Consider the following 27,871-nt stretch of genomic DNA (forward strand, 5'->3'; position numbering starts at 1 on the left):
GGATGCTGCCATTGCATCAGTAAAGGAGGAGGTAGTAGCGATATTAGATAGGATAAAAATAGACAGAAGAGGTACTTAAAAGATTAGCAGTACTCAAAATAGAAAAGTCACTTGATCCGGATGAGATACATCCTAGTTTACTGAGGAAGTAAGGGTGGTAACTGCAGAGGCTCTGGCCACAATCTTCCAATCCTCCTTAAATACGGGGATGGTTCCAGAGGACTGGATGATTGCAAATGTTACACCCCTGTTCAAAAAAGGGGAAAGGGGGATAAACCCGGCAATTACAGGCCAGTCAGTCTATTGTCGGTGATGGGGAAACTTTTAGAGACAATAATCCAGAATAAAATTAATTGGCACTTGGAAAAGTATGGGCTAATAAATAAAAGTCAGCACGGATTTATTAAAGGAAAATCATGTATGACTAACCTGATTGAGTTCTTTGATGAAGTAACGGAGAGGGTTGACGAGGGTAGTGCGATTAAAGGGTCAATGGCAGCGTGGATACAAAATTGGCTAGGGGATAGAAAGCAGTGGTGAACGGTTGTTTTTCAGACTGGAGGGAAGCATACAGTAGTGTTCCCCAGGGGTCAGGATTAGGACCATTGCTGTTTTTGATATATATTAATGACCTGGACTTGGGTACAGAGGGTATAACTTCAAAGTTTGCAGATGACACGAAACTCGGAAATGTACTACACAATGTGGAGGATAGTAACAGACTTCAGGAGGACATAGACAGACTGGTGAAATGGGCAGACAGATGGCAGATTAAATTTAACATAGAGAAGTAGGAAGTGATGCATTTTGGTAGGAAGAATGAGGAGAGACAATATAAACTAAATAGTACAATTTTAAAAGGGGTGCAGGAACAGAGACACCTGGGGGCATATACAAATCTTCAAAGGTGGCAGGACAACATGAGAAGGCTGTTCAAAAATCATATGGGATCCTGGGCATTATTAATAGAGGCACAGAGTACAAAAGCAAGAAAGTTCTGCTAAACCTTTATAAAACACTGGATAGGCCTCAGCTGGTGTATTGTGCTCAATTCTGGGCACCACACTTTAGGAAGGATCTCACGGTCACAGAGAGGTTGCAGAAGAGATTTACTAGAATGGTACCAGGGATGAGGGACTTCAGTTATGTGGAGAGACTGAAGAAGCTGTGGTTGTTCTCCTTGGAACTTAGAAGGTTTGATAGTGGTGTTCAAAATCATGAACGGTTTTGATAGAGTAAATAAGGAGAAACTGTTTCCAGTGGCAGAAGGGTCGGTTACCAGAGGACACAGATTTAAAATGATCAGCAAAAGTGCCGGAGGTGACATGAGGAAACATTTTTTTACGTAGCGAGTTGTAATGATCTGGAATGCACTGCCTGAAAGGGTGGTGGAAGCGGATTCAATAATAACTTTCAAAAGGGAATTGGATAAATACTTGAAAGGAAAAAAATTAAAGGGCGACAGGGAAAGAGCAGGGGAGTGGGACTAATTGGATAACTCTTTCAAAGAGCCAGCACAGGCACGATGGGCCGAATGGCCTCCTCTTGTGCTGCACCTACTATGATACCATGAATATAGAAATATGGTTGGAGAAAGGGAAAGTAGGGTAGGAAGAAATGCTTTAAGTTTTTGTATTGATTTAAAATTGTTTTTCTTTTCTAGTATAGTGTAAAGATACGGTTGAGATTTGAATAGCTTCATTACTGCAACAGGGTTTATTTTGTGCATTTTTAAAAAATAGCCAGCTTGGGAAGCCTAGAACTCCTTGCCCATAAAGGGATGAATTGAAAAAAAAATATATAGTTTTCAAATGGAATTTAAATTGAGAATGCTAATCATTTATATCAGCAGACAAAATTTTGTATGTGGTAATGTCTAGAAACTATAATTAATATTCCAATATCAATTATGTAACTGGGTATATCATGTGTGGGCATTGCTGTTGGCATAAAATGATGACCAATTATGTCTGTAGTGTGGTGTATTCTCATTTACTGCCCCATACATTTTTTAGTTCAAGTGCCAATGCATTCAAGATGACGATAAGCCAATTGATCTTATTGAAACCAACAGGTCAGGTTGTTAAGGGTGAAGCATCAATATAATGCATAACTTGTTCAATACATTCATATAGCCCAAATGAAAGAAACATTGCTGGAAAGTGGGCAGTGTTTAAACTGAAGTAACTCAAATGGGAGCTGTTGCAAATTTTCTTTCCACATTATAGATTTTTGGCCATTACGGGGACTGAATTCAGCTTTACTCCTTCACTAGGGTTTCCAGAATAATTGCTATCTGCAGTATGCTCCGTATCTTTGTTCTGAAAAAAGACCTGAGTCAGTGACTGGGATTTCAAGGCCATGGCAGAGAGGGTGAAACTACCAATAAGGAATTAGCAGTGGTACCAAAATGCTGGAAGAAACAATAGTATACCAGGCACTAACTCCAGGGGCGCTAAATTGGGCCTTGTAGTGCCCGTTGTTTCGGCGCTACACGGCCTCTCCGACATCCAAGATGGTGTTTTGGCTGCACATGCACGTTTACAGCGTGACGTGCGCCGGACGCCATCTTGGTAAAGGAGTTAGCGCAGGCGCAGATAAAGAACGCTGGAAGCATGTAAAGTAGAGAGAAAATGGCTTCAATCAATGTGCAATGCTGATTTAAAGTCATAGACACCATTTTGGGACTTAACACTCAACTCAACTCACAGTCTTAACCCCAACCATCTGAACGTGTCTTAGAGTGCCTGGAGGACCCCCACCAGTGCTATTTAATGGGACCGTGCAGGATTTACAGGTTAGTGGCTGGATTATTGCTTCTGGCTGCTGAGATATTTGTAACTGTTTTTGGAGGTCGCCTAGACTTGAACACTAGGACATGGGGGCATAGCCTAACATTTAGAGCCAGGACATGCAGGAGTGAAGTTAGGAAACGCTTCTACATGCAAAGGGTGGGAGAAGTTTGGAACGCTCTTCTGCAAACGGCAGTTGATGCTAGCTCAATTGTGAATTCTAAATCTGAGATTGATAGATTTCTGTGAACCAGGGATATTAAGGGATATGGGGCTAAGGCAGGTATATGAAGTTAGGTCACAGGTCCAGCATGATCTCATTGAATGGCGGAACAGGCTTGAGGGGCTAAATGCGACTGCTACTTGCTGCCTCCTGATATGTACCACCTTTTCCTGCAAGAAAGCGGGAGGTGTGTCTGGGTGATGTGGTTGTCATGTTTGAATAGCTGCTGGTGTGTGTGGCCTTTGAGTTGTGGTTGGGCGGCTTGCAGCAGTGGTAATGTGTAAGGGTGAGAGGAAGCATCTGGTTGGAAGAGTTGAGCACTGATGGAAAGAGTTTGTTGGTATGTGGGTGATGGGGGGTGTAGTGCGTGGTGCAGTTGGTAGGAGATGCCACTTGACAGTTGACTTCACTCACCTTGACCACTCATGTCAAACACTGAACTTCTTCCTACACTGCATCCATGTTCATGATGCTGTAAGCCTGGCATTGACTTCGTCTCCCACAGCCTCCCACTGTCTTTTGGATATATGTCTGGAGGGCCTCTTGCCCCCTCCACGGCTCCCCCCGGCCACGGATATAGGCTGTCCCTCCTTCTGTCCACCTCTTGCACCAAGGCCTCTAGTGCATCAGCAGAGAACCTTGGTGCATGCACTCTCACAGGCCTAGTACCAACTCAGATCGGCAGATTGATGAGGTCTGGCGTGCAGATTGGAGGATGTGGGATTTAGTAGTGCGCAACCTTTATTCAATGTTTTAACATACTCATCAGTGTGTAAACATAGGGATGGGACCTGCATCTGTGTTTTACGTGTGCGATGTCTGATCTCCGTTGAGACTCCGTGCAGACAGTAGAGTGTTATTTTCAGCAAATAACAGGTACCAGCTACCTTTAAGAGATTTCTAAGAAACATCCTCCCTTTAAGAGATTGTACTCCCCCTGCTGGTGGAAAGTGAAAATTGCATTGATTCCACATGCAAGACCCGGAATGGAACGCTGATTGCAGATTAGTACTTAGGCTGGCCGAAACCTGCGTCCTGCCTGCGCAGGGGTCATTGGGCGCAGGGTAATAGTGCATCACACTACCCATGCCCAAAAATGGCCCTTATCCAATTTTTCTGCCCAGATACCTTCCACAGAGTGGTATAACTAAATAATTTCTTAAAGCGGCAAACCACACCTGCAAAGTAACTGTGCCCAAATCACCATGTCCTACATTTTAATTCTCTGTTCTTGAAATAAACACCTATTACCATGTTATGCTGGGCTCCTGATATATTGTAATCAGTGATTAAATGAATACTCAGCAAATCAAGTGCTGGGCATTTATTTCCTCTCCTATGTAGTTTGTAAATGTTGGAAGCTTAAATTGATGTACTGCTACCCTGTGGGGTTTGTGCTTTTATTCAGATGTGCGACATCTAACCTTCCACTCTTTCTAAGCGATTCACTTGCAGAAGGAGTATGCTTATTGGCTGACTGCAAGGTTGCACAGACAGCCTACTTGGGTCTCCTCAGGCTGTGTATTATGAGGACCTAGATATCTGAACATACGAGACTGTAGTGGCTGACTGGTGTTGCCTGCTTTCAGCCACCTCCTCCCATAAGGAAGGAAGGGGCCATCAATTGTGTACCTCTGCTTCTTGACTCCTTACAGTAGGGCATACAGTGCTTGGTTTGTAATGCTGGTTTTCCTCTCTCTGTAATACCCAATTATACAGCAACTTTGTTCAGTTAACATCTGTCCAATGCATGTTTAACTGCCTCCTTATTGCAATTCACAACTGATTGCGGATTATGCTTTCTCCTTTTTCGATGACTGAACTGCTGTGTGGGAAATCCAGCCCACCTTTTAGCCCACAAACTGAAAACAGCACAATTATCATTAATCCATCTATACAGTAGAATCATATGGCACAGAAGGAGGCCCTTCGGCCCATCATGCCTGTGCTGGCTCTTTGAAAAAGCTATCCAATTAGTCCCATTCCCCTGCTTTTTCCCCATAGCCCTACAAATTTCTCTCAACAACTTTCATTAACTTATAGTTAACCGCTGAATAGTGTCACAGCTGCAATTTCTAGGCTTGCATGGCTAACCAGTGAGCTCCATGGTAATCTGGTGAACTAAAGCAGTGCCACATACTTAATGAATGAGATGATGAGGCCTTTGTAAAATAAGGGTACTCAAAAGCAACTTAACTTGGCAACGAAGTATCCTATTATAGACAGACTGGAAAGTCCACAGACAAGTGTGCGTAACTGTTGCCATGCCAACAGGTTCACTCAGCAGGTTAAGGATGCCATGCACCTGTCAGTTTATCCTTTTCTTAAATTTTAATCTGTAATGTCATTGTGTGTTATGTTCACCCTGTAATATACACATGGGTAATGTTTCTTGGCTAACCAGAACTTGGAAAGTCACCAAATAAGTTGAAGCTTTGCAGTAGGAAGCAGTAAGAATAATGCATTATATTTTGTCAAGGAAATGGATTCTTGGAGGGAGGGAAAAAGCAAACGTAATTTGTTGGGCAAAAAAGATGAAAATTGTATCATGATGTTGGAAACTAAGAAGTTGTTTCAAAAGTTCATAAAGCAATACAAAATGTATGGTGTGCAAATCTAGACACAGGCAGCCTGTTCGTAGGCCCTCTACTAATGTCACTAAGAAGTACATGGCAGCAATCTTGTGATGACTTTCTGTGGATTTATTTTTCAACCACTGAGAAAGCACTTGATTCTGTTCAGTATCTCACACAGTCTAGGATCTCAGCAATGTAGGTACAGTGGTATCTCTGTGCTGCCAAAATATTTGTGCTTTATGTCAGTTTTGGGAATTTTTAATTGATACCACAATCTAAGTAGATATTATGAATTTTATCTATGGCAAAGTGGCTGGGAATTTCTTGCAACGGCAATATTGGTACCGAGCGCCATAAGTTACACCGTTGTGAACTCCAATCCTCCAGTTGTGAATTTACACCAAAATTTACTGGAAAACTGATTTGAATATGCCACAGCGAGGATAGTAACGGATTAGAAGCGGCACATCCAAAGGCCAATAATTTGTTTCATCCCTTTGGTCCAATGCTCCAGTCCTACATAAATAACTGAAGATTTGTCTGTGCACAATTCGCCATGTGCCTTCTATTGGACTGTATCTTTACGCGGGGGAGGATGTTTTTGACTCATTTAACATGGAGCTGCTCTCATCCCCAGACTCTGGTCACATTTTACATGCTGTTGCCTATTGTAACATTCAACTGAAAATCATTTAAGTATTTATTTTTATGGTGGGTTTATGTAATCTATTATGTGAGACTAAATGTTACCAAATATTAGCTATATATTACCAATCATCTGGGGTTGAGTGTTGGGACAGGAACTGCCCACCTATCTTCCACTATTTGGACTATTTCCTAAAAGCTGCTCAGTGTTAATCACCACAGTTCCACAGATGAGCTTTACTGTAACCATCCTGATTTGTGAAAGGCTCCCGAATATTTAGACTGGGGCTGATACCTGAGCTTACCCCAATTTAACAATCACAAACACACCACTCATCTCCATTTCAATCGTTTCAAACCATCAGTTGATCTTATAATCTGATTTTTTTCCTTCTCCACACTTATACAAGTTTGCAGTGCTCAAACTCCTTTCATAACTTCAGCAATATGTCAGCAGTGGGAATACTGTCAAACCCATGGCTGCTTCCATTCCCCAATCAGATCGGCCAATTCTAAACCTGTCAGTTTCAGTCTTGATGACCCAGGTGTATGTATGTGCCTTTCTTTATCACCGTGCCTGCAAGTGGCGATAAAACCAATGCAAATCAAGGAAATTCGCCATACCCGCTGTTATGAAGGGGGTGGGGAGGAGGGTTCGGTGGAGCTATTATAATTAACTTTTACCTCTTTTAGTAAATCACTAACGCCAAAGTTAGTTTCCTGGAACTTCTGTGCTAGAAAAACGGCATATGCCGTAGATGCGCCATTACAATGGTACAAGTTTTCAGAAAATTCCAGGCCACAGCATGATAAAGTACAATTAAAACTGAGGGCACATGCAGATAATGCACTGTGTAGTGATATCATGGGCTCGATTTTAGCATCCGCTACCGGGTGCGTTCTCGGCGGGGGGCCCCCCGAAAATCCCGAAATGGGACCGGATCGCGCCTCGATCCCGCCCACTTCCGGGTTCCGCGCTGACGTGCGGGGGTGCGTGCGCAGCCCCCGCTGGTGGGAATCCCGCAGGCAATTAAAGCCAGCGGGATGCCACTTGAGTGTATTTACTTTGCTTGTTCAGGTCATTAACTGGCCTGATTAAGGGACTGTGTGTGATTTTGGATAAACATGGGACTGTTTCACACACTGGGGGAAACACTCCCAATTGAAATGGACGTGTTGCAGCCGTCAGCCTGTGGCAGCTGCAAAGGTTCATTTGACAGGTGGTGGGGGGGGGGGAGACCCTCAGCCATTGCAGGAGGCCGCTCTGTCACTTGGGACAAAGTTTGGCCTCCACCACCCTCCTCCTGATGGTCGAAGTCACCAACCTGCACACTTACCCCGGGGTCCGGAGACATGTACCTACCTTGCGGACCCCCTCAGATGTACATCTTGCGGATGGGGGCCGCCCTAGCTGCAGCCATGACCTCCTCGGAGGGCGAACAGCATCACCAGCCTCGCCATCCACCTCTGACACGTGGAGCTCCACAACAGAGTGCTGTGACACATACACCTGTACAGCAGGAGGGAGGGCTACCGCAGAGAGAGATGCGTCGCAGAGGGCACTACCCTCGCCACACGTTCCACCGACCGAGGCTCAGCCTCCTGGACCTCTCTGAGCAGCAGTGCACACGGAGGCTCAGAGTCACTCGACATGTAGCCGTGGACATCTGCAGCCTCTTTCATGCCGAACTGCTCCTGGTTGGCCTGTGCACCATCTTCCTACCTGTCGCTGTCAAAGTCACCACTGCCCTCCTGAACTTCTGCTCCACAGCCTTCCAGGCTGCAACCGGGGACATCCCCGATGTCTCTCAGTCGTCTGCGCAGAAGAGCCCTGCAAATACACCTACACCCACTCTGCAGTGACACACTGGGTGGCATCAGTGGTGGGTCCTCATTGGGATACCCAGGAGCGGGCATTATTGTACAAACCGGACAGGATTCGCGAAGACATGACAGTAGTGGTGCCAATATAATGTGTGATGTGAGTTGTTCTGTAATTCAATAGAAGTAAGAACCATGACAAACCCTCAAACACCCTTGTGCATCACCTTCATGCTCACGACACGTTTGCCTTACGCTGCACATATGTGATGCATGCCCTGTGGCTGCAGCACAGGTGGTGGCAGGTTGAGTGAGGCTGGCAGTGAGAGAGATGCACGAGAGGGTGAGTATGGGATAGAGCCATGAGATTGTATGAGGATTGGGTTGCGTGGTAGTGGCGGGGTGAGTACTCGCGAGGTGAGTAGGTGCAGGTAAGGTGAGGATGAGGTTTGAGTGGGTATGAGGGGTCATGTGACAGAGTAGTGTTGGCAGTGCCGAAGGAGATGTGGGGTGGGGGCAGTGTTGTGGCAGACGGAGTGTAGGGGAAAGACTACGTGTTCTCACTGTGGCTGACCTACTGAGATCATTGGAGCGCCTCCTGCACTGTGTGCAGGTGGGCGATATGTTGGTGGCGCACGTGACCCCCTCTGCCACCTCGAGCCAGGCCTTCCTGGTGGCAGAGGCAGGCCGCTTCCTCCCGCCCGCCGGGGGGAAGATCTCTGTCCTCTCCCTCCTCCTCACCCCATCTAATGATACCTGGGGTGAGGCATCATTAAACTGGGAGCAGCCTTCCCCCTGTGCTGCTCCATGCTGTAATTTTTGCTGTTTGTGGCAGCATCCGTCAGTGGAGGACTGCCCCTTTAAATAGAGCGCCTCCAGCTGACAGATCTTACTGCGCATGCGCAGCCCGCCCGACGCGCAGATCAGCATCGGGGAACCCGGAGGAGCAGGTAAGTGGATCCAATTAGTGTGTTGCCTGCTACGATCGCACGGGCAACCCACTAATTTCACCGGGCGCGTGGCCTACCCGCCGAGAACCCGCACCGCTGGTAAAATCGGGCCCCATATCTCAGAAGATGTGAAGATATTTATCATTGTCATGGTTGTGATTACAGGGACAGTTTTAATCAATTAATTTTGGTCTTTGATTTTGAAGAATTTGATTGCAGCTTGGTTACTGTCCTCTCAGCTGAATGTAAAAGATACTATGGCATTACTCGTAAAATAGCAGCGGAGTTCTTTTGGTGTCCTGGCCAACATTTATCCCTCAACCAACATCACTAAATCAGATTAATTGGTTATTTATCTCATTTCTGTTTGTGGGTCCTTGCTGTGCACAAATTGGCTGCAGCGTTTCCCTACATTACAACAGTGACTGCACTTCAAAAAGTACTTCATTTTGGACATCCTCTGGTCATGATAGGTGTTATATAAATGCAAGTTCTTCTTGCTTACTAAGGGGACATTTATTGTGTAGTGTAGTGATATTCTGTTGGGGCAGATGAAGAACAAGTGGCTGCTTCCAGCTTAAACATTCCAGCATTCTTGTGTAAAGAACAAAGATTAGTTCTGTGAAAATCCTTCATCATGCCCTTTACCTCATGCACTGATTAATAAAGACCTATATATTTTACTAAAAGTCTTCACCAGGATACTGATCTTGTTCTTTAAAAATTAAAAGTGTGTTGCCTAAATAATAATATTAATTACAATATGTACATGAAGGTAAATAGACTTAGGAGCATAATCAGTCTAAAGCCTATATATTTTACTAAACGCAAACCCGTGTGCAGTTTTTGGTGCTCCAGTGTAGTTATTCCTGTTACATTTGGACACTTACTAAAATAAATGTTATGGACACCAGAGAGAAGTACAAATCATCTGAAATGTGAGAAAGGAGACAACCTCTGTGAATACAGAGTCATTCAGTGCCTTAACACTTGCATTATTTTCTCAGGCAAGGTAATTCATATCACTTTGGGTGTTAGAGGTAGACCCTGACATTGAGTGAGAAACAGTTACAGGAAAACAAGAATAACAACATTTAATAAAGAATGAAAAGAAAAAAAAACAATTCTGATTGACTTTGAATCGCTTCCTTCCTCCTTATACATTGCACTTAATTCCCAACTGAGATCAGGTAATCAGTTCCCAGTTTCTGCTTACAACAGTCTAGAACCAGTTACCAGAAGGTGCTCAAAGTAAGTTGGAGGTTGTTTCTGATTTCCCCTCTTTCCTAAACGTAGCTCACCTCAACTCAGGAGCTCACCACTTTGTACCTCACACCTCTTCCCAAACCTTTCCCCAATTTAACAGCCCCAGCTGAGATATGAAAAATATTGAAAGAGAAATATGCATGTTGCTCTTCCACACCTTGTTAGTACATTAACACACTGTGCTATCCAACTATCCCCAATTTATAATGTTTTGTAACTGTTGCTATTAATAGATGTAATAATTGTAAACAATTTTACAACACCAAGTTATAGTCCAGCAATTTTATTTTCAATTCACAAGCTTTCGGAGATTTTCTCCTTCCTCAGGCAAATGTTTCAAGATCTCCTTGAAGCCTACGCATTTATACATATTGAACAATAATACATGGTGTTTACAGACTGCCCCTGCAACTGCCCGTTGCCAAGGCAATCACCGTGTTCAGACAGAGAGGTGTTACCTGCAGAACCTCCGAATACACATTCAACAAAAAAACAAACAGGGAAAAAAAAGAGAAAAATAAACACAGAGAGAGGCAGAAACATCCGGAAGGCAGAGAGAGCCAGCAAATGACCCATTATATTAAAAACAGATAACATTTGTTCGCTGGTGGGGTAACGTGTAGCGTGACATGAACCCAAGATCCCGGTTGAGGCCGTCCTCATGGGTGCGGAACTTGGCTATCAATTTCTGCTCGACGATTTTGCGTTGTCGTGTGTCTCGAAGGCCGCCTTGGAGTACGCTTACCCGAAGGTCGGTGGATGAATGTCCATGACTGCTGAAGTGTTCCCCGACTGGGAGGGAACCCTCCTGTTTGGCGATTGTTGCGCGGTGTCCGTTCACCGAGGGTTCCCTCCCAGTCGGGGAACACTTCAGCAGTCATGGACATTCATCCACCGACCTTCGGGTAAGCGTACTCCAAGGCGGCCTTCGAGACACACGACAACGCAAAATCGTCGAGCAGAAATTGATAGCCAAGTTCCGCACCCATGAGGACGGCCTCAACCGGGATCTTGGGTTCATGTCACGCTACACGTTACCCCACCAGCGAACAAATGTTATCTGTTTTTAATATAATGGGTCATTTGCTGGCTCTCTCTGCCTTCCGGATGTTTCTGCCTCTCTCTGTGTTTTTTTTTCTCTGTTTTTTTTCCCTGTTTGTTTTTTTGTTGAATGTGTATTCGGAGGTTCTGCAGGTAACACCTCTCTGTCTGAACACGGTGATTGCCTTGGCAACGGGCAGTTGCAGGGGCAGTCTGTAAACACCATGTATTATTGTTCAATATGTATAAATGCGTAGGCTTCAAGGAGATCTTGAAACATTTGCCTGAGGAAGGAGAAAATCTCCGAAAGCTTGTGAATTTAAAATAAAATTGCTGGACTATAACTTGGTGTTGTAAAATTGTTTACAATTGTCAACCCCAGTCCATCACCGGCATCTCCACAACATAGATGTAATAAGGCATGTAAAGTGATAATAGTTGGTACAGCAGTTCACAATAGTGAACTTTAATCCAAGCGCTATACTGTCTTACTTGGTTTGAACTTCACAGATCTTCAAAGCGTAAAATAATATGTTGATAACGAAATCTGAGTCACAAGAGGAAGTCTATTTATTAGCAGTGGTACATGAGATGGCTTCGAACTTACTGGATACCTAGATTTAGGGTTACAACACCGCACTGTCCTTTTTGTTTAGATCCAATGAGCTGAGGAGTTTACAGCTGGTGTTAATGTAATCTTCCGACAAGGGAAGTTGTTTTAATCCTGTTAGGATCCTATTCCAGATAAATCCATATTTTAGGGTCTAATTACTGTGCACTTAAAGGGGTGCTAATATCACAACATGATTTCACCCAATTTGCCTTTTATCATTGAGTTTGATCACTGTATCAGCTTACATTCTCCACAACAAAGCAAGACTACATTCGTGAAAAATGGATCATACAATCTGACTTTCGTTTATACAACAAATCCACTTTCAGAAGTGACTTGATATATTTGGAATTCCCATTCTTTTGTTGGTAAAACTGTTCTGTTTATATCCCAGGGCTATTTCACCAACAGATCAGTGAAAGCAGTAGCTAAAAAATCATTGCTGCCACCAGACTGATTAGCTAAGGCCTTCTGGCCCTACTCATAATGAACGCTTGTTATGGAGCAAAAAAGATTTCATTAATAAAAACAAATTCAGAATCATGCCACACTCGTGCATGCCTTAAAAACTTTTTGTTTTACAATGTTTCTCACTGAAGAATCTCCATAATAGTAGGTGCAACCAAAACCATGCACAAAGCAGAACAGGAACATCTCAACCAGCCATGCTGTAAGCAGCCTTTATCTTAGCCACTGCTGTCTTTGATTTAAGTGCTGAGAATATAAAGGATGGAACAAGAAAAAATCATTCAGCCCATCAAGCCTCTTCTTTCTACAGATTGTGTATTATCTATTACCTATATTGTCATGGACTCTATCCCATTTTATTTATTCTCATGAGGGAAAAGATTGCAAAATGTCTCCTTGACTCCAAATTGACTATCCACTGTCATATAGCTGGCTGGTTTCCAGAGCTGGTCATTCTTTCAACAGCAAGGAATCATTGTGTTTCATGTACCATTTAATTATCTTTGTCTCTACTTATCCCAAGAACCTTCAATCATGTTTGTAGCTAGGTATTTGTCCAGTTTTTTTTGAGGAAGTTAATTGACACAGCATTGTTTATTTTCTCTGGGCATCTGAACTACATATCCATTGTTGTGTGTGGAGGAGGGGGGAAAACAAAAACGTTCCTTCTCATCACTAGCTCTGGTGCGCATAATGGTTAGAGGAAGGTCTTGAGTGATTAACAACATCAACTTGCATTTATATAGCGCCTTTAATATAGCAAAACGTCCTAAGGTGCTTCACAGGAGCGTTATCAGACAAAATTTGACACCGAGCCTCGTAAGGAAATATTAGGACAGGTGACCAAATGCTTGATCAAAAAGGCAGGTTTTAAGGAGCGTCTTAAAGGAGGAGAGAGAGATAGAGGTGGAGAGATTCAGGGAGGGAATTCCAGAGTTTAGGGCCTAGGCAGCTGAAGGTACGGCAGTCAATGGAAGGGCCAAGGAAATTGGGGATGCGCAAGAGGCTAGAATTGGAAGAATGCATGGTTCTCAGAGGGTTGTAGGGCTGGAGAAGGTTACAGAGATAGGGAAGGGCAAAGCCATGGAGGGCATTGAACCCCAATGATGAGAATTTTAAAATCGAGGCATTGTTAGACCAGGATCTAATGTAGGTCAGCGAGCCCATGGTCGTTTTTGTCAGGAAGTCATTAAGCAGCATACAGATGAGGTCCAGCCAATAAAATAGGCCGAGCCTGCCTGCTGCTGCTCCCCGCCGCTCGCTCTGATGCATTCCCACTCAGGAGTTAAAATCAAGCCTATTCATTCTATAAAAGAGACCAAGCCATCACATTACTCTGTTAAACCATTATTTTTAAAGTTTGGTTAATTAGCAAACAGGCATTATAGAGCAGAGTTTCCTGATCCTGCACCTGTAGCTATTGGATCATCTGGGCATAGTGAACACAGGAAAATTGAGTAGGGAGGAGCACATGCCCTTCACAGAGCCCATCCAATTTTCTGTCCATTAATTTCAATAGGCAGAAAACTGGGTGCTCCTCTTTACCCAATTTTTCCATGCTCACTGTGCCCGGGTGATGTAATAGCTCCAGGTTCAGGAACAAGAAAATTTACCCCTTCATTTCTTAGGTTATTATTGATACAATACCCTCCACAAGACACACTGCAACTTTGCATACATTGAAACACTAACTTAAGAAACTCAGCAATCACTGTAATTTGTGGCATTTCTATTCATAAACAAATGCTTCTTTGGAGATGATGATGTATATTTACACATTTAATTATAAACAGAAGTAGAAGTTGCAATGAACTCTAATTTACCTGTGCAGTGTTTTTTTTAGCCAATTTGAAAACAAGGTTCAGTGACTCTTTCTTTTGTTCATCAGAGGTGAGGGAGAGATGAGAGAGATCTGTGCTGCGAATGGAATATTTGTGGCAGCCAGTGTCATTGCTGAGGTCTATTCCCAGGTACGGTACAACACAAGTCTGATGCAGTGCAAAACTCTCCCCACTTCAGTCCAACAAAGTGTTTTAACCTCAACCTCACAAGAGGACCCATATTGTATTTATATGAATTTTTATACTTTCATCCGAGTCATACAAGAGGTTGCCAATCTTGTGACACACTGAGGTCATTTTATGCCATGGGGTTGTGCTCAGTAGAAACTGGGTTGAGACCACCACAGACTCTTAGAATGAAAACTTTTATCTCCTTAGCCTGGTCTGCATTTAAACCAAAAGAGTCAAAAGCTCAATATAATAATCCACTCCACCACTAGTCCCTGTTGAATTCTTTTAATATTGTGGGGGAGGAAAAGTAATGGTTAAGTAAGGAATATTTATATTAAGCTGAACAGCAAGGTAGTTGTTGCATAATATATTAATTATGGAATAATTCTGAATGGTTAGTACAGGGAATTTGAGTTTTTGAAGCTGCACAGTGTATGATTAATAATGACATCTAAAAAAATCTATTGCACAATAAATTAACGTGGTAAACTCTCCCATCAGGGATACAAAAGCACTTTAGTATTGAGGGGATATTGAACTTGTTCCTGTTCCTGTAATTGTTTTGTTAGCTGGAGCTGGAGCTGTATTTCCTGGCCCTTGCTAAACCTGCAGCATTACATACTACAAATAAAAGACTTACCCAAGTCTAGAGCAGCAGTTCAAATCTTCTAATTCTGCACCAGCCACATTCTCAGTGTTCACAGATTCAGTTTCACTAGTCGGCATGCTCACTACAGAGATCAAAAGAAGCAAAAGGAAGAAGAAACAAAAACAAGATCAATGCACAAGTATTAATTCCTCAGAAAAATAATCAAAATCAATACATCTGTTATGTGTGACCAAATGTTGAGTGGCATCCGTGTTTGAATTATTGAGCATTGAATGTCCCAGTATAGATCACAAAACAGATAATAATCAACATCAAAATAATCAGACATGTAGAGCAATTTCATTTTATACAAGTGAATATCATCACTTCCCAGCAGAACAATAATTCCTCCAAACTTCAAGCTAAAAATGTAGTGGATACCTGTAAGTGAATTACAAGCAATAAGTCAAGTGAGTAAGTTAGAGGTAGAAATCTAATTGAGGGGTTCAGAAGGTTTATAATAATCTTAATGGGAATGATTACAAGAAAATTATCTCATTGACAGATTCAGATGATATTATTTTAACTGGGTTAACCCCTCTGTTAAAATAACAAACAGAGAAATGTCATATGAGCGTGTTAAGCAATTGTCCATTATTATTGTTAACATTGATTTCTAGCCTATATTTTCTTTGCTAACACTATCATCAGTATGTTAAACATTTATCCCTCTCAGACTTTAAATTTTCAATGATAATCAATGGTAGAACTGGGAGACAACAAAATTCTGGGATTCAGTTTATTAAACCTTGCTGTAACTTTAAAAAAAATCAATTCTAATATGAGGTTTGCTGGGTGCTGCATTCAAACATCTTGGCACTAAACAACTTTTCAGCCAACCTACTTAAATATTGTATGATTACTGTTTCAAATTTTGTTTTCAAAGAGTGGGATTAAACTTCAGCAGAGGGCACTTTACTCTGTATTTAATGCATACTATAACTGATTTGGGAGTGCTTGTTTGGGTAGTGTTTGATTGGATGGTGTAGAAGGAGCATTGCCCTGTATCTATGATATATGTGGCCTATGAGTGCTCAGTGCTGGCAATGAGTGTCAAAAGTGGAAAAATATTCCATTCGTCAGACCTCACCTTGATAAATACAAAACATCTATTTGTGCACACTTCATTTTTTTTAAAGGCACATTGTTTTAAAAAGGAATTTAAACTTACTATCCCTTCAAACAGAATCTACATTGAAATAAAATGGTTTTACTGTAAGTATTTACACAAATTTTACCTCAAAGCCACTTAATATTTTAACTATCAAATCAAATGTGCAATTGATGGGTGTCAACTGAGAATAATGCAAAAGTAGTCTCCATTGGCAATATTCAAAAAGTGTAATTTATTGTGGATTTCTTTCTGTAAAATTGTAGAGAGAAAAATAATGGCGACAATTTGCTCCAGAAGTGCAAATGTTGGATTGCTGGATAAGAGCTAACAGAAGTCAGGGCAACTACTATCAGCATGTCAGCCATTCAGATTTATAAATTATAGATGCCTCAAATGCAATTACCAGTATTTGAAATAGCATTCAAATTATTCATGATCATTGACTTTAAAAGCATTTTCACAGACAAAACAAAAATAATTTGGGGCAAAAATAAAGGCCTTTAGCTGTCCTCTGTGCTTTAAAAATGTACTTAACAGATTGGGTGCAGTAGCATAGTGGTTATATTACTGGACTCGTAATTTAGAGGCCTGGCCTAAAAATGCAAAGACTGTGGATTTAAATCCCAGCATAGCAGTTTGAATTCAGTTTTAAAAATTTGGGAAAAAACGTTGTTTGATTGTTATAAAACCTAACTAGTCCTTTAGGGAAGAAAACCTACAGTCCTTACCCAGTCTGGCCTATATATGCCTCACACCAATGTGCTTGACTCTTAACTGCCCTCTGCAGTGGTCTAGCAAGCCATTCGGTTATATCTATAAAAAATACCACACGGACTACAGAGGTTTAAGAAGATCCACTAACACCTTCTCAGGGCAACTAGGGATGGGCAGTAAATGCTGGCATTGCCAGTGACACCCACATCCCAAGGATGAATATAAAAAATTGGTACCTACAAAGTAATAAATTCTCAAAAGAGTTATTTTTAGCTAAGTCTGACCATTGGTTCCACTTGTAAATGGAAATAAAATGCACATATATCTCCTCCTCTCTTAAGAAAAATTTCTATTGAAACTTCTAAAGAATCTATCTGAAAAAGTATAATGAACACATCACCCTTGTTATAAAATAGTCTTAAGGAACATGTGTGTGCACGTAACAATAAGAAGCTGCCAAACAATATCAATGACAGATGTCTCAATTTTGACCCTGCTGGATCCTGGGAACACAAAAAGACCTGGAAAAATCATATTGGGATAACATAGCCTTACACATATTGCAGCAGCTCTGTGTGTTGTAGAAAAATGTCTCACAGCATAACATAAGATATAATGTAGTCCACTAGCCTTATAAACAGAGATGGCATGAAAACTAAAAATGGACCTATATGAAGAATGGGTTGTATGATAGAAATAATGCTAGAATTTAATGACTGATAATGAGGATGGGCACATACAGAGATAATGGTGTAAATTTTAACTCCCAAGAACGGGTGGGTTGGGGCGGGTAGGAGGTTAAAATAATAGCTTTTTGGAGCAGGACCGCACCCCGGCTCCAACTTGCCCATTTCTGGGTTTAACCCAGGCAGGTTTGTATGTGCGTGGACAGCAGACACGATGAAGTCCCACCCCCACTTAAAGCCGACGGGCTGATACTTAAAATGGCAATGTACCTCATTGAAATACTTGAGGTACTTAATATTTTGTGTATTGGAACATTAAAATGAATTTAACCTTACCTGTTCGGGGTTCCCATTGCTTCCGATTCACATCAGGTGAAAGCAGACGGTTATCATAGAATCATAGAAATTTACGGCATGGAAGGAGGCCTTTCGGCCCATCGTGTCTGTGCCAGCTGAAAAAGAGCTATCCAGCCTAAACCCACTTTCCAGCTCTTGGTCTGTAGGTTACAGCACCTCAAGTACACATCCAAGTACCCTTTAAATGCGATGAAGGTTTCTGCCTCTACCACCCTTTCAGGCAGTGAGTTCCAGACCCTCACCACTCTTTGGTGAAAAAATTTCTCCTCAACTCCCCTCTAATGCTTCTACCACTCACTTTAAATCTATGCCCCCTCGTTATTGACCTCTCTGCTAAGGGAAATAGGTTCTTCCTATCCATTCTATCTAGGCCCCTCATAATTTTATACACTTCAATTAAATCTCCCCTCAGCCTCCTCTGTTCCAAAAAAAACCTCAGCCTTTCCAATCTTTTCTCATTGCTAAAGTTCAACAGTCCTGGCAACATCCAGGACTATACCCTCTCTAGTGCAATCATATCTTTCCTGTAATGTGGTGACCAGAACTGTACGCAGTACTCCAGCTGTGGCCTAACTAGTGTTTTATACGGTTCTAGCATAGCCTCCCTGCTCTAATAATCTATGCTTCGGCTAATAAAGGAAAGTATCCCATATACCTTCTTAACCACCTTTTCTACCTGTCCCTCCCTTCAGGGATCTGTGGACATGCACTCCAAGGTCCCTCTGTTCCTCTACACTTCTCAATATCCTACCATTTATTGTGTATTCCCTCGCCTTGTTTGCCCTCCCCAAATGCATTACTTCACACTTCTCCGGATTGAATTCTATTTGCCATTTTTCTGCCCACGTTGACATCTTCCTGTAGACTACAGCTTCCTTCCTCACCATCAATTTTTGTATCATCTGCAAACTTCTTAATCATGCCCCCTAAATATAAGTTTAAATCATTGATATACACCACAAAAAGCATGGGACCTAGTACTGAGCCCTGCGGAACCCCACTGGAAACAGCCTTCCAGTCACAAAAACACCTGTTGACCATTATCCTTTGCTTCCTGCCATTGAGACAATTTTGGATCCAACTTGCCATTTTCCCTTAGATCCCATGGGCTTTTACTTTTCTGACCAGTCTGCTATGTGGGACCTTGTCAAAAGTCTTGCGAAAAAATCCTGCAGACTATATCAAATGCGCTACTCTCATCGATCTACCTTGTTACCTTCTCAAAAAATTCAATGAGGTTAGTCAGACACGACCTTCCCTTAACAAATCCATGCTGACTGTCCTTGATTAGTCCGTGCCTTTCTAAATGACGATTAATACTGTTTCTCAGAAGTTTTTCCAATAATTTGCCCACCACTGAGGTTAGGCTGACTGGCCTGTAATTACTCAGTCTATCCCTTTCTCCCTTCTAAATTTAATCTACTTTCAAAAATTCTAAACCCCTTAATATTTCCTCCTTCACTATGTTTATCCCATCCAATATTTCACACTCTTCCTCCTCAACTACAATATCTGCATTGTCTCCCTCATTTGTGAAGACAGATACAAAGTATTCATTAAGAACCATATCCGGGAAGGGCCGGATTCATGAGGTGAGTGCCTTTATTGCACTGCTTTTGGGCCTGGAGGAGCAGGAGTGCTTCATCCAGGCCCAACAAGCTCACCTGGCCGACAGGAACCTCATGATCAACCGATCACCCCCCACCCGCCACCCCGATGGTAGACCCGCCCCGATGCTGGACCCTCCCCCAAACCCGATGCTGGACATGAGAGAGATAGCATTCAAGCTAAATATGGATCTATATTAGGAATGGGTTGTAAAGTAGAAATAGTGCTAGAATTTAAAGACTAACAATGAGGATGGGCAACCCCCCTCCGATCTTCATTGCTCGCTGGACACCCCCCCCCCCCCCAACCCCGATCTCCGTTGCAGGTTGGACCCCTCGATGTTGTCGCTGGCTGACCCCCACCCATGTCATCACTGGCTGACCGCCCCCCCCCCCCCACCCCGATCCTCGCTGCCGGCTGACCCCTCTTCTCCTCCTGATGTCGTCCATGTTCCACCCCCTCCAATTTTTTCCAAGTTCGATGATCTCTCTCTCCCTCCCGCAGATTGCAACGCACTCAATTCGCTTAGAAGAATCAGAGGTGATCTCATTGAAACATATAAAATTCTTAGAGGGCTTGACAGGGTAGATGCTGAGAGGCTGTTTCCCCTGGCTGGAGAGTCTAGAGCTAGGGATCATAGTCTCAAGATAAGGGGTCGGTCATTTAGAACTGAGATGAGGAGAAAGTTCTTCACTCAGAGGGTTGTGAATTTTTGGAGTGCTCTACCCCTGAGGGCTGTGGATGCTCAGTCGTTGTCAGTTTTGAATATGCTCATCGATGAATATTTGGACACTAAGGGAATCATGTGATATGGGGACAGGGTGGGAAAGTGGAGTTGAGGTAGAAGAGCAGGCTCGAGGGGCCGTATGGCCTACTCCTGCTCCTATTTCTTATGTCCTTATGTTCCAGGTTCCCCACGCGAATATCTGTGGACGCGTGGGGTACCCAGCTTGGAGTAAAAATCATCCCCAATGTAACAGATTTGTGATGAGAAAGGGTGCTTTAACTGCAAGTCTTTAAATGAGAATGAGGTGAATAGCAGAAATGGTGTTATGAATGAGGATGTGTTATATAACATTGTAATTCATGCATATTGTCACTATAATGTAAAGATGATATATTAAACAATTATGCTATACAGTATAATTGTGCAAACATTTTCATAAATGAAAAAAAGGTATTAACAAACATTGAACAATCACATGTACCAAGTCCACTTTTTAACAATCAGAACACTTACAGAACAGGTTACAGACTGACAGACACATCATGGAAACACCAGTCAAAAATGTCAGTGTGTTAACATTACCATGAGTTTCACCGGAGTGACTAAACCAAGCAAACTTTCCCTTCTTCTTATCAAGCAAGTCGGCCAAGGTGATTCCTTTCACAGATAAGATGTGTAATGTCATGCATCAAACAACAGAGGTTGGCAATGAGTATTAAAATATATACTGACATGGTAAGCAAGGCAGAACAAAATACATAAAAAAACATTGCAATAAACAAGGTAGAACAGTTAGCCAGCAGTAATTAGTTTATCATATCATCAGAGGAAAGGTGAGACTAGCTGCCCTTGACATCAAGTTGGGATTCACCAAGTATGGCACCAAGGAACTCTAGCAAATCAGAAGTAATGGGGGTGAAAGGGAAAACCATCCAGTGGCTGGAGTCAAAAGTGACACAAAAGAAAACGGTTGTGGTTGTCGGAGGCCACTAATTGCAGCCCCAGGACATCACTGCAGGAGTTTCTCAGGGAAGTGCCTTTGGGCCAATGATCTTTAGCTGCTTCATCAATAACACTCCTGCCATCATAAGGTTGGGAGTGGAACTGTTTGATGATGATTCCACAATGCCCAGCTCCAATCCCAACTCTTCCGATAATGAGGCAGCCCATGCTAGCCTACAGAAGACATGAATAACATATAGGCTTGAGATGACAAGTGGCAAGTAACATTCTAGTCACATCATTGGTAGGTAATGACCATCTTCAACAAGATAAGGTCCAACCACCTCCCCTTGACCTTCAACCGCATCACCATCACCGAGTCCCTCATGACTGACCAGAAGCTTAACTGGACCAGCCATCCAACAATGGGGCTATAAGAGTAGGATAGACAATAGGTACTCTGCGACATGGCTCACCTCCTGAGCACTCAAAGTCTCTCCATCATCTACAAGGTTCAAGTAAGGAGTGACTTGCCAGGACGAATGTACCTGCAACAACACTCAAGAAACTCATCACCATCCAGGACAGAGTAGTTTGCTTAATTCCCCCCGCCCCTTCACTGGACTCAATACACATCCCCTCCTTCAGCTGTGCACTGTGACTGCAGTATGTACAATCTACAGGATGCACTGCACCGACTCATCAAAATTACTCTGACAGCACCACCCTCCCCCCGTGACCTCGACGGCAGAGAAGGACAAGAGCAGCAATGTTGTGGGAACACGTCATCTCCAAGTTCGCTTCTGTCACACACCATCCTGACGTGGACATGTATCACTTTTCCTTCATTGTCACCGGGTAAATATCCTGGAATTCTCTACCTGATACCATTGCAGAAGCATCATCAGCAAGGACTACAGCAGTTCAAGTAGAAGGTCCACCTTCTCAGGGCAACTAAGGAAGGGCAAACATCCCGAGAATAAATAAAAATGATGTCAGATGGAATTACTGTCTTCAGCTCGCAATCAGATATTTCTTATTCTTTATATAATATAGTTTATAGTCCCATATCTCTTCCTTCTCCTTTTCCCACTGTTACGCAGCAACCAATTCAATACGGTTGAGGTTGTAAAACTCTAGTAAGGATGAAAGTGACACAGCACCTCAAGGTAAATGGCATGTTACTAGTTATGATTTGGGGGGAGGAAAGGCTATTTGATTGCAGCAGATTTCTGTATTATATTTTATTTGACTTTAGATATGATAATTTGGTTTTAAAGATGGTTTCGGTTGACTATCTTTAAAGGAATGCCTTTTCCTCTGTGACAGAAAGGTGGCCAATACACACAGCTGACACAATCCACTCACATACTCAATGAGAATTGGCTGGCCTTTCTTTGTCAGTGCTAGTGCTTGCATTCAGAAATTAATTGGGTCAAAGATTGCTTCATGGCAAGGATCACCATCTTTGAAATTTATTCGTATGCTTATCCAATTTAAAGAATTTCACTTTCAGAGGCTTTTAAAAAAAATCAAACTGTCAAAAAGATGTTTAATGGTAATTCTTTGTATTTAGTTCTGCCTTTCTCTATTATTTTGGGGATGATTTTTTTGTAAACATTTAATGTGGATGGGATAAGGGATTATCGGTTTAAACAAGTCACCAAACCCAAATGTGCAAGGGAGTTCAAATGACTTCAGCAGGGACAATCATTAACATTGGATGCTGCCTTGCAGGAGCTGCTGAGTCAGCAGTATTAATTAACTGAACTAACATCAGTGGACAAATAAATCATCAATGAGGTAGTGTTTCAGATTCAATTGTGCATGTTAACTCAGTTCTCTCACACAAGGAAGCCTCAGTTTGCAATTACTACCACACAGTTAAAGTGGGAGAGGCACAATCACAGCCCATTCTCTCACTCAGGGAATGGTGCACAGCTGTATTCCATCCCCATCTTGAATACCCCCCAAAGCCTCACTGTACACTATTTGAGAGATCTCCAGTTGTGCATCCATTAGTTTCTCTGACTGGATTACTGCTTGTTCCCCGCTCCACCAGAGAGTATTCTTTGTGCCAATGTGCCTTGCCATCTGGAATTCTCTTCCAAAGCCACTTTACTACCTCGGTCTTCAAAAGCCTTCTTTAAAACCTACCTCTTCTCAAAGAAAACAATAAAAGGCCTCTTGTATGTAGGCTAAAAGATGGGAAGGTGTGCTTTCTAGTGCTTTAAGTGATGAAGGTGGTTAGAAGAATTGATCAATGATAGATCTCTATTTTGTTAAACAACAATCAGCTGAGAGGTGATGAACAATTAAACAATGATGAATAATCCAGTAAATTGTCTTTTGTGTCTTCTAATGTCTTCATTAAAGTTTTTATTTGAAGCCCTCTGCTTCTCCCTAAAACCTGGACTAGAACTTGATGTTATTGTGCAAAGCTGTGACTCTGTGAACGGAATCTCGATTTTGCAGTCTGAGCATATGGAGTTTGTCTCCTTTCCCAATATGCATTAGTACCATATTGTATTAATGGAACATTTTTCTGTAGTATCTAGCACTTTCTGCTCAACAGTTTTTCTTCAAATAATTTTGAAAAACAAGAAGTCAAATTTCAAAAGCTCTATTGAAGTAAAATGTATGTGTTTTTTTTTTAAAAGAGAGGCTGTCTATGTGTGTCTCTGTGTGAGAGAATAAGAAGAAATTACTTCTGGTTACACACTCGTAACTTTTGAGTTCTAGAAACTTCAGAAAGTCCATTAAAGTAGAGGAGAGAGAGGAAAAAAACTTAATATTGAAGTTTACTAAATTTAAAAGAAACTGTTGGATTTTGAAGCCAACTAGTTATCCACCTATGTTTTGCTGACAAAAAAATGTAATTGTGAATTTCTTACACCTGTGAGACAGAGATCCTAATTGCTAAAACATATGAGATAGAGGCAGTGACAAACAGTTAATGTCTTTCCTCACTCTAATTTGTTTCATGTTATTAAAAAATTAAGTTGAATTTTGAAAACAAATAAAGTCCCTCAGGAAAATAAAAAGGATGAGGGAGGAGGGAGGTGGGAGAGAGAAACAAAAAAAGGAAGGGGTGGAGGCAGTTGGCCCCTCATCGCCTGCCTTTAGAGTTTGTAAGTGAATGGGAGGAAGTAGATAGAGGATTAAGGGTAAGGTGAGTGATAGTGGAGGAAAGATGAGGGAGGATTTAAGGGTTGAACAGGTAATTCGAAGGGGAAGAGATAGGAATATTGATGGGAATGAGGGGGTGGTAGGAAGTTAAGTAGATAGTGGGAAGATGAAAGGGTGAAGGATTTGTTATTAATGCCTATTGTTTTTTCTTGTATTTCATAGTGAGAGAAACTATCACAAGAAACAATCTTAACTTTCAAAAATGAACTCATATGAAAGTCTGACGCATTTCTCTGGGAAACTAAGTTAGCATCATGTAAGGGTTCATAAAGAAAGATAAGCATGAAAGTGAACAGATGAAAGAAAATTTAAAAATAATTAGTTACACGTCACCAAGAAAGTTATTGTAGGCAACCATCAGCATGTGAGCAAGCAATAGTGAAAAAACAAATCCTTTTGAAAGTACATGTCCCAAAGGCCACACAAATGATTGCTCGAATAGTGTTCACAAACTCTAGACAGGCTTGCACTTACATTCCTTACTGTGCACATATCATAACTTAAGTCAACTTTAAAGAATTTTTAAAACATTGTGCATATGTATATTATTCGAAGTGAGGATGGCAGGGCCCAGGAATAGAATATTTTAACTTTTTTTCTTCTTCATTAACAATATTGTTCTGAGAATGTTTCCAGGATCGAAGAGCAAGAATTGGTTTTGGGCCTGCCCAAGCTTGCTTGCATGGAAAAAAGTTAAATTTCTAGCAAGATGTAATTGTTACATTTTGAGTCTTTCCTTTCTTCATTACTCTAAATATTTTGACTTCTATATTTCACACTTCTCTCAAGGGTTGATCTTAGTTCTCTAAGGCCTTCAAAATATCTTCAATGACTCTGACATCTAGGTTAGTTTTGATTTACAATGTGCCCAGGATAATAAACTGGCACAGAATTTATTTCGATATTTTTAGGATTCTAGATCTATCCTGTGCCTCCACAAGAATCTCATCTTCAAAAGCTGATCTCCCATGGTATTGTCCAGATAAATTGGGGTCTGAAACATGATTGTGATATTTAAATGCTAAGACAGAGCTGTGCTTAACCCAGCCTGACCCATTAAGGTGACTGCTCAGATACTCCATATGGGGAAATTGTTTAAATAGGCATATTCTAAGTCCTGGTCCCTGAGTTATCTACTACATTAAAAGCTTTAAACAATTAAAAATCTTATCTTAAACTGAATAAAGGAATAATAATAATAATATTGATGAATAAGGATTTGCATTATCATTTCTCAGTAATGTCAAAATGAATTAACGACAGTGACTGTCGATATGAAGCAAAAGTAACAATCATTTTTCGCATAACAAAATCCCACAAAAGCAATGAGATGAATGATCAGTTAATTTATGTTTTTTTGGTGGTAATTTTGGGAGGAGCAATGTTGATCAGGCAAAATTCTTTCTCTTTTTTGACTAGTACCATACGTATCTTTAATGTCCACCTGAAGAGGCAGATAGTCATGGCACAGTAAAAATAAAAAAATTAATACTTATAAAGGAACCCTGTCAAGTGTCACTAATGCATATTTTAGTCACCAGTAAACCAAAAGAACCCCATCACTGAGACACAAAAATGGCATTCAAAGAAGCTGCAGCAGAAACAACCGTGGCTTACAAAAGAAATTAGGGATAGTATTAGATCCAAAGAGGAGACATATAAAATTGCCAGAAAAAGCGGCAAGCCAGAGGATTGGGAACAGTTTAGAATTCAGCAAAGGAGGACAAAGAGATTGATTAAGAGGGGAAAAATAGAGTATAAGAATAAACTAGCAGGGAACATAAAAACTGACTGTAAAAGCTTCTATAAATATGTCAAGAGAAAAAGATTAGTGAAGACAAATGTAGGTCCCTTACAGTCAGAAATGGGGGAAATTATAATGGGGAACAAAGAAATGGCAGAACAATTAAACACATACTTTGGTTCTGTCTTCACAAAGGAGGACACAAATAACCTGCCAGAAATGTTAAGGAACCAAGGGTCTAGTGAGGGGGAAGAACCGAAGGAAATCAGTATTAGTAAAAAAATAGTGCTAGGGAAATTAATGGGGCTAAAGGCTGACAAATCCCCAGGGCCTGATAATCTACATCCCAGAGTACTAAAGGAAGTGGCCCTGGAAATAGTGGATGCATTGGTGATCATCTTCCAAAATTCTACAGACTCTGGAACAGTTCCTACAGATTGGAGGGTGGCAAATGTAACTCCACTATTTAAAAAAGGGAGAGAAAAAAACGGGAATTACAAGCCAGTTAGCCTAACATCAATAGTGGGGAAAATGCTAGAGTCTATTATAAAGGATGTGATAACAGAACACTTGAAAGGCATTAACGGGATTGGACAAAGTCAGCATGGATTTATGAAAGGGAAATCATGCTTAACAAATCTATTGGAGTTTTTTGAGGATGTAACTAGTAGAATAGATAGGGGAGAACCAGTGGATGTGGTTTACTTGGATTTTCAGAAGGCTTTTGATAAGGTCCCATACAAGAGGTTAGTGTGCAAAATTAAAGCACATGGGATTGGGGGGAATATACTGGCATGGATTGAGAACAGGTTGACAGACAGGAAACAGAGAGTAGGAATAAATGGGTCTTTTTCCGGGTGGCAGGCATTGACTAGTGGGGTACCGCAGGGATCAGTGCTTGGGCACCAGCTATTCACAATATATATCTATGATTTGGATGACGGAACTAAATGTCACATTTCCAAGTTTGCAGATGACACAAAGCTGGGGTGGAATGTGAGCTGTGAGGAGGATGCAAAGAGGCTCCAATGTGATTTAGACAAGTTGGGTGAGTGGGCAAGAACATGGCAGATGCAATATAACATGGATAAATGTGAGGTTATCCACTTTGGTTGTAAAAACAGAAAGGCAGATTATTATCTGAATGGTGATAGATTGGGAAAAGGGGAGGTGCAACGAGACCTGGGTGTCCTTGTACACCAGTCGCTTAAAGCGAGCATTCAGGTGCAGCAAGCAGTTAGGAAGGCGAATGGTATGTCGGCGTTCATTGCAAGAGGATTTGAGTACAGGAACAGGGATGTCTTACTGCAGTTGTACAGGGCCTTGGTGAGACCACATCTGGAGTATTGTGTGCAATTTTGGTCTCCTTATCTGAGGAAGGATGTCCATGCCATGGAGGGAGTGCAACAAAGGTTTACCAGATTGATTCCTGGGATGGCAGGACTGACATATGAGGAGAGACTGGATCGACTAGGCCTATATTCACTACAGTTTAGAAGAATAAGAGGTGATCTCATCGAAACATATAAAATTCTAACAGGACTAGACAGACTAAATGCAGGGAGGATGTTCCCGATGGCTGGGGAATCCATAACCAGGGGTCACAGTCTAAGGATACGGGGTATGTCATTTAGAACCGAGATGAGGAGAAATTTCTTCACTCAGAGGGTGGTGAACTTGTGGAATTGTCTACCACAGAAGGCAGTGGAGGCCAAGTCATTAAATATATTCAAG

At 41.8% G+C, this 27,871-nt stretch overlaps 1 protein-coding gene across 1 annotated transcript in view; it reads right to left on the reverse strand.

Annotated features, from left to right (window-relative positions):
• The window catches only part of LOC137334460 (voltage-dependent L-type calcium channel subunit alpha-1C-like), a 435,374-nt gene that overhangs the window by 226,611 nt on the left and 180,892 nt on the right, over positions 1-27,871 (reverse strand). Inside the window, exon 8 of the mRNA XM_067999141.1 lies at positions 15,048-15,138. Within this exon, the coding sequence (XP_067855242.1) occupies positions 15,048-15,138 (91 nt within the window). The remainder of the gene's footprint in view (positions 1-15,047; positions 15,139-27,871) is intronic.

The sequence above is a fragment of the Heptranchias perlo genome, chromosome 18 (genome assembly GCF_035084215.1).
Source record: "Heptranchias perlo isolate sHepPer1 chromosome 18, sHepPer1.hap1, whole genome shotgun sequence".
NCBI lineage: Eukaryota > Metazoa > Chordata > Chondrichthyes > Hexanchiformes > Hexanchidae > Heptranchias > Heptranchias perlo.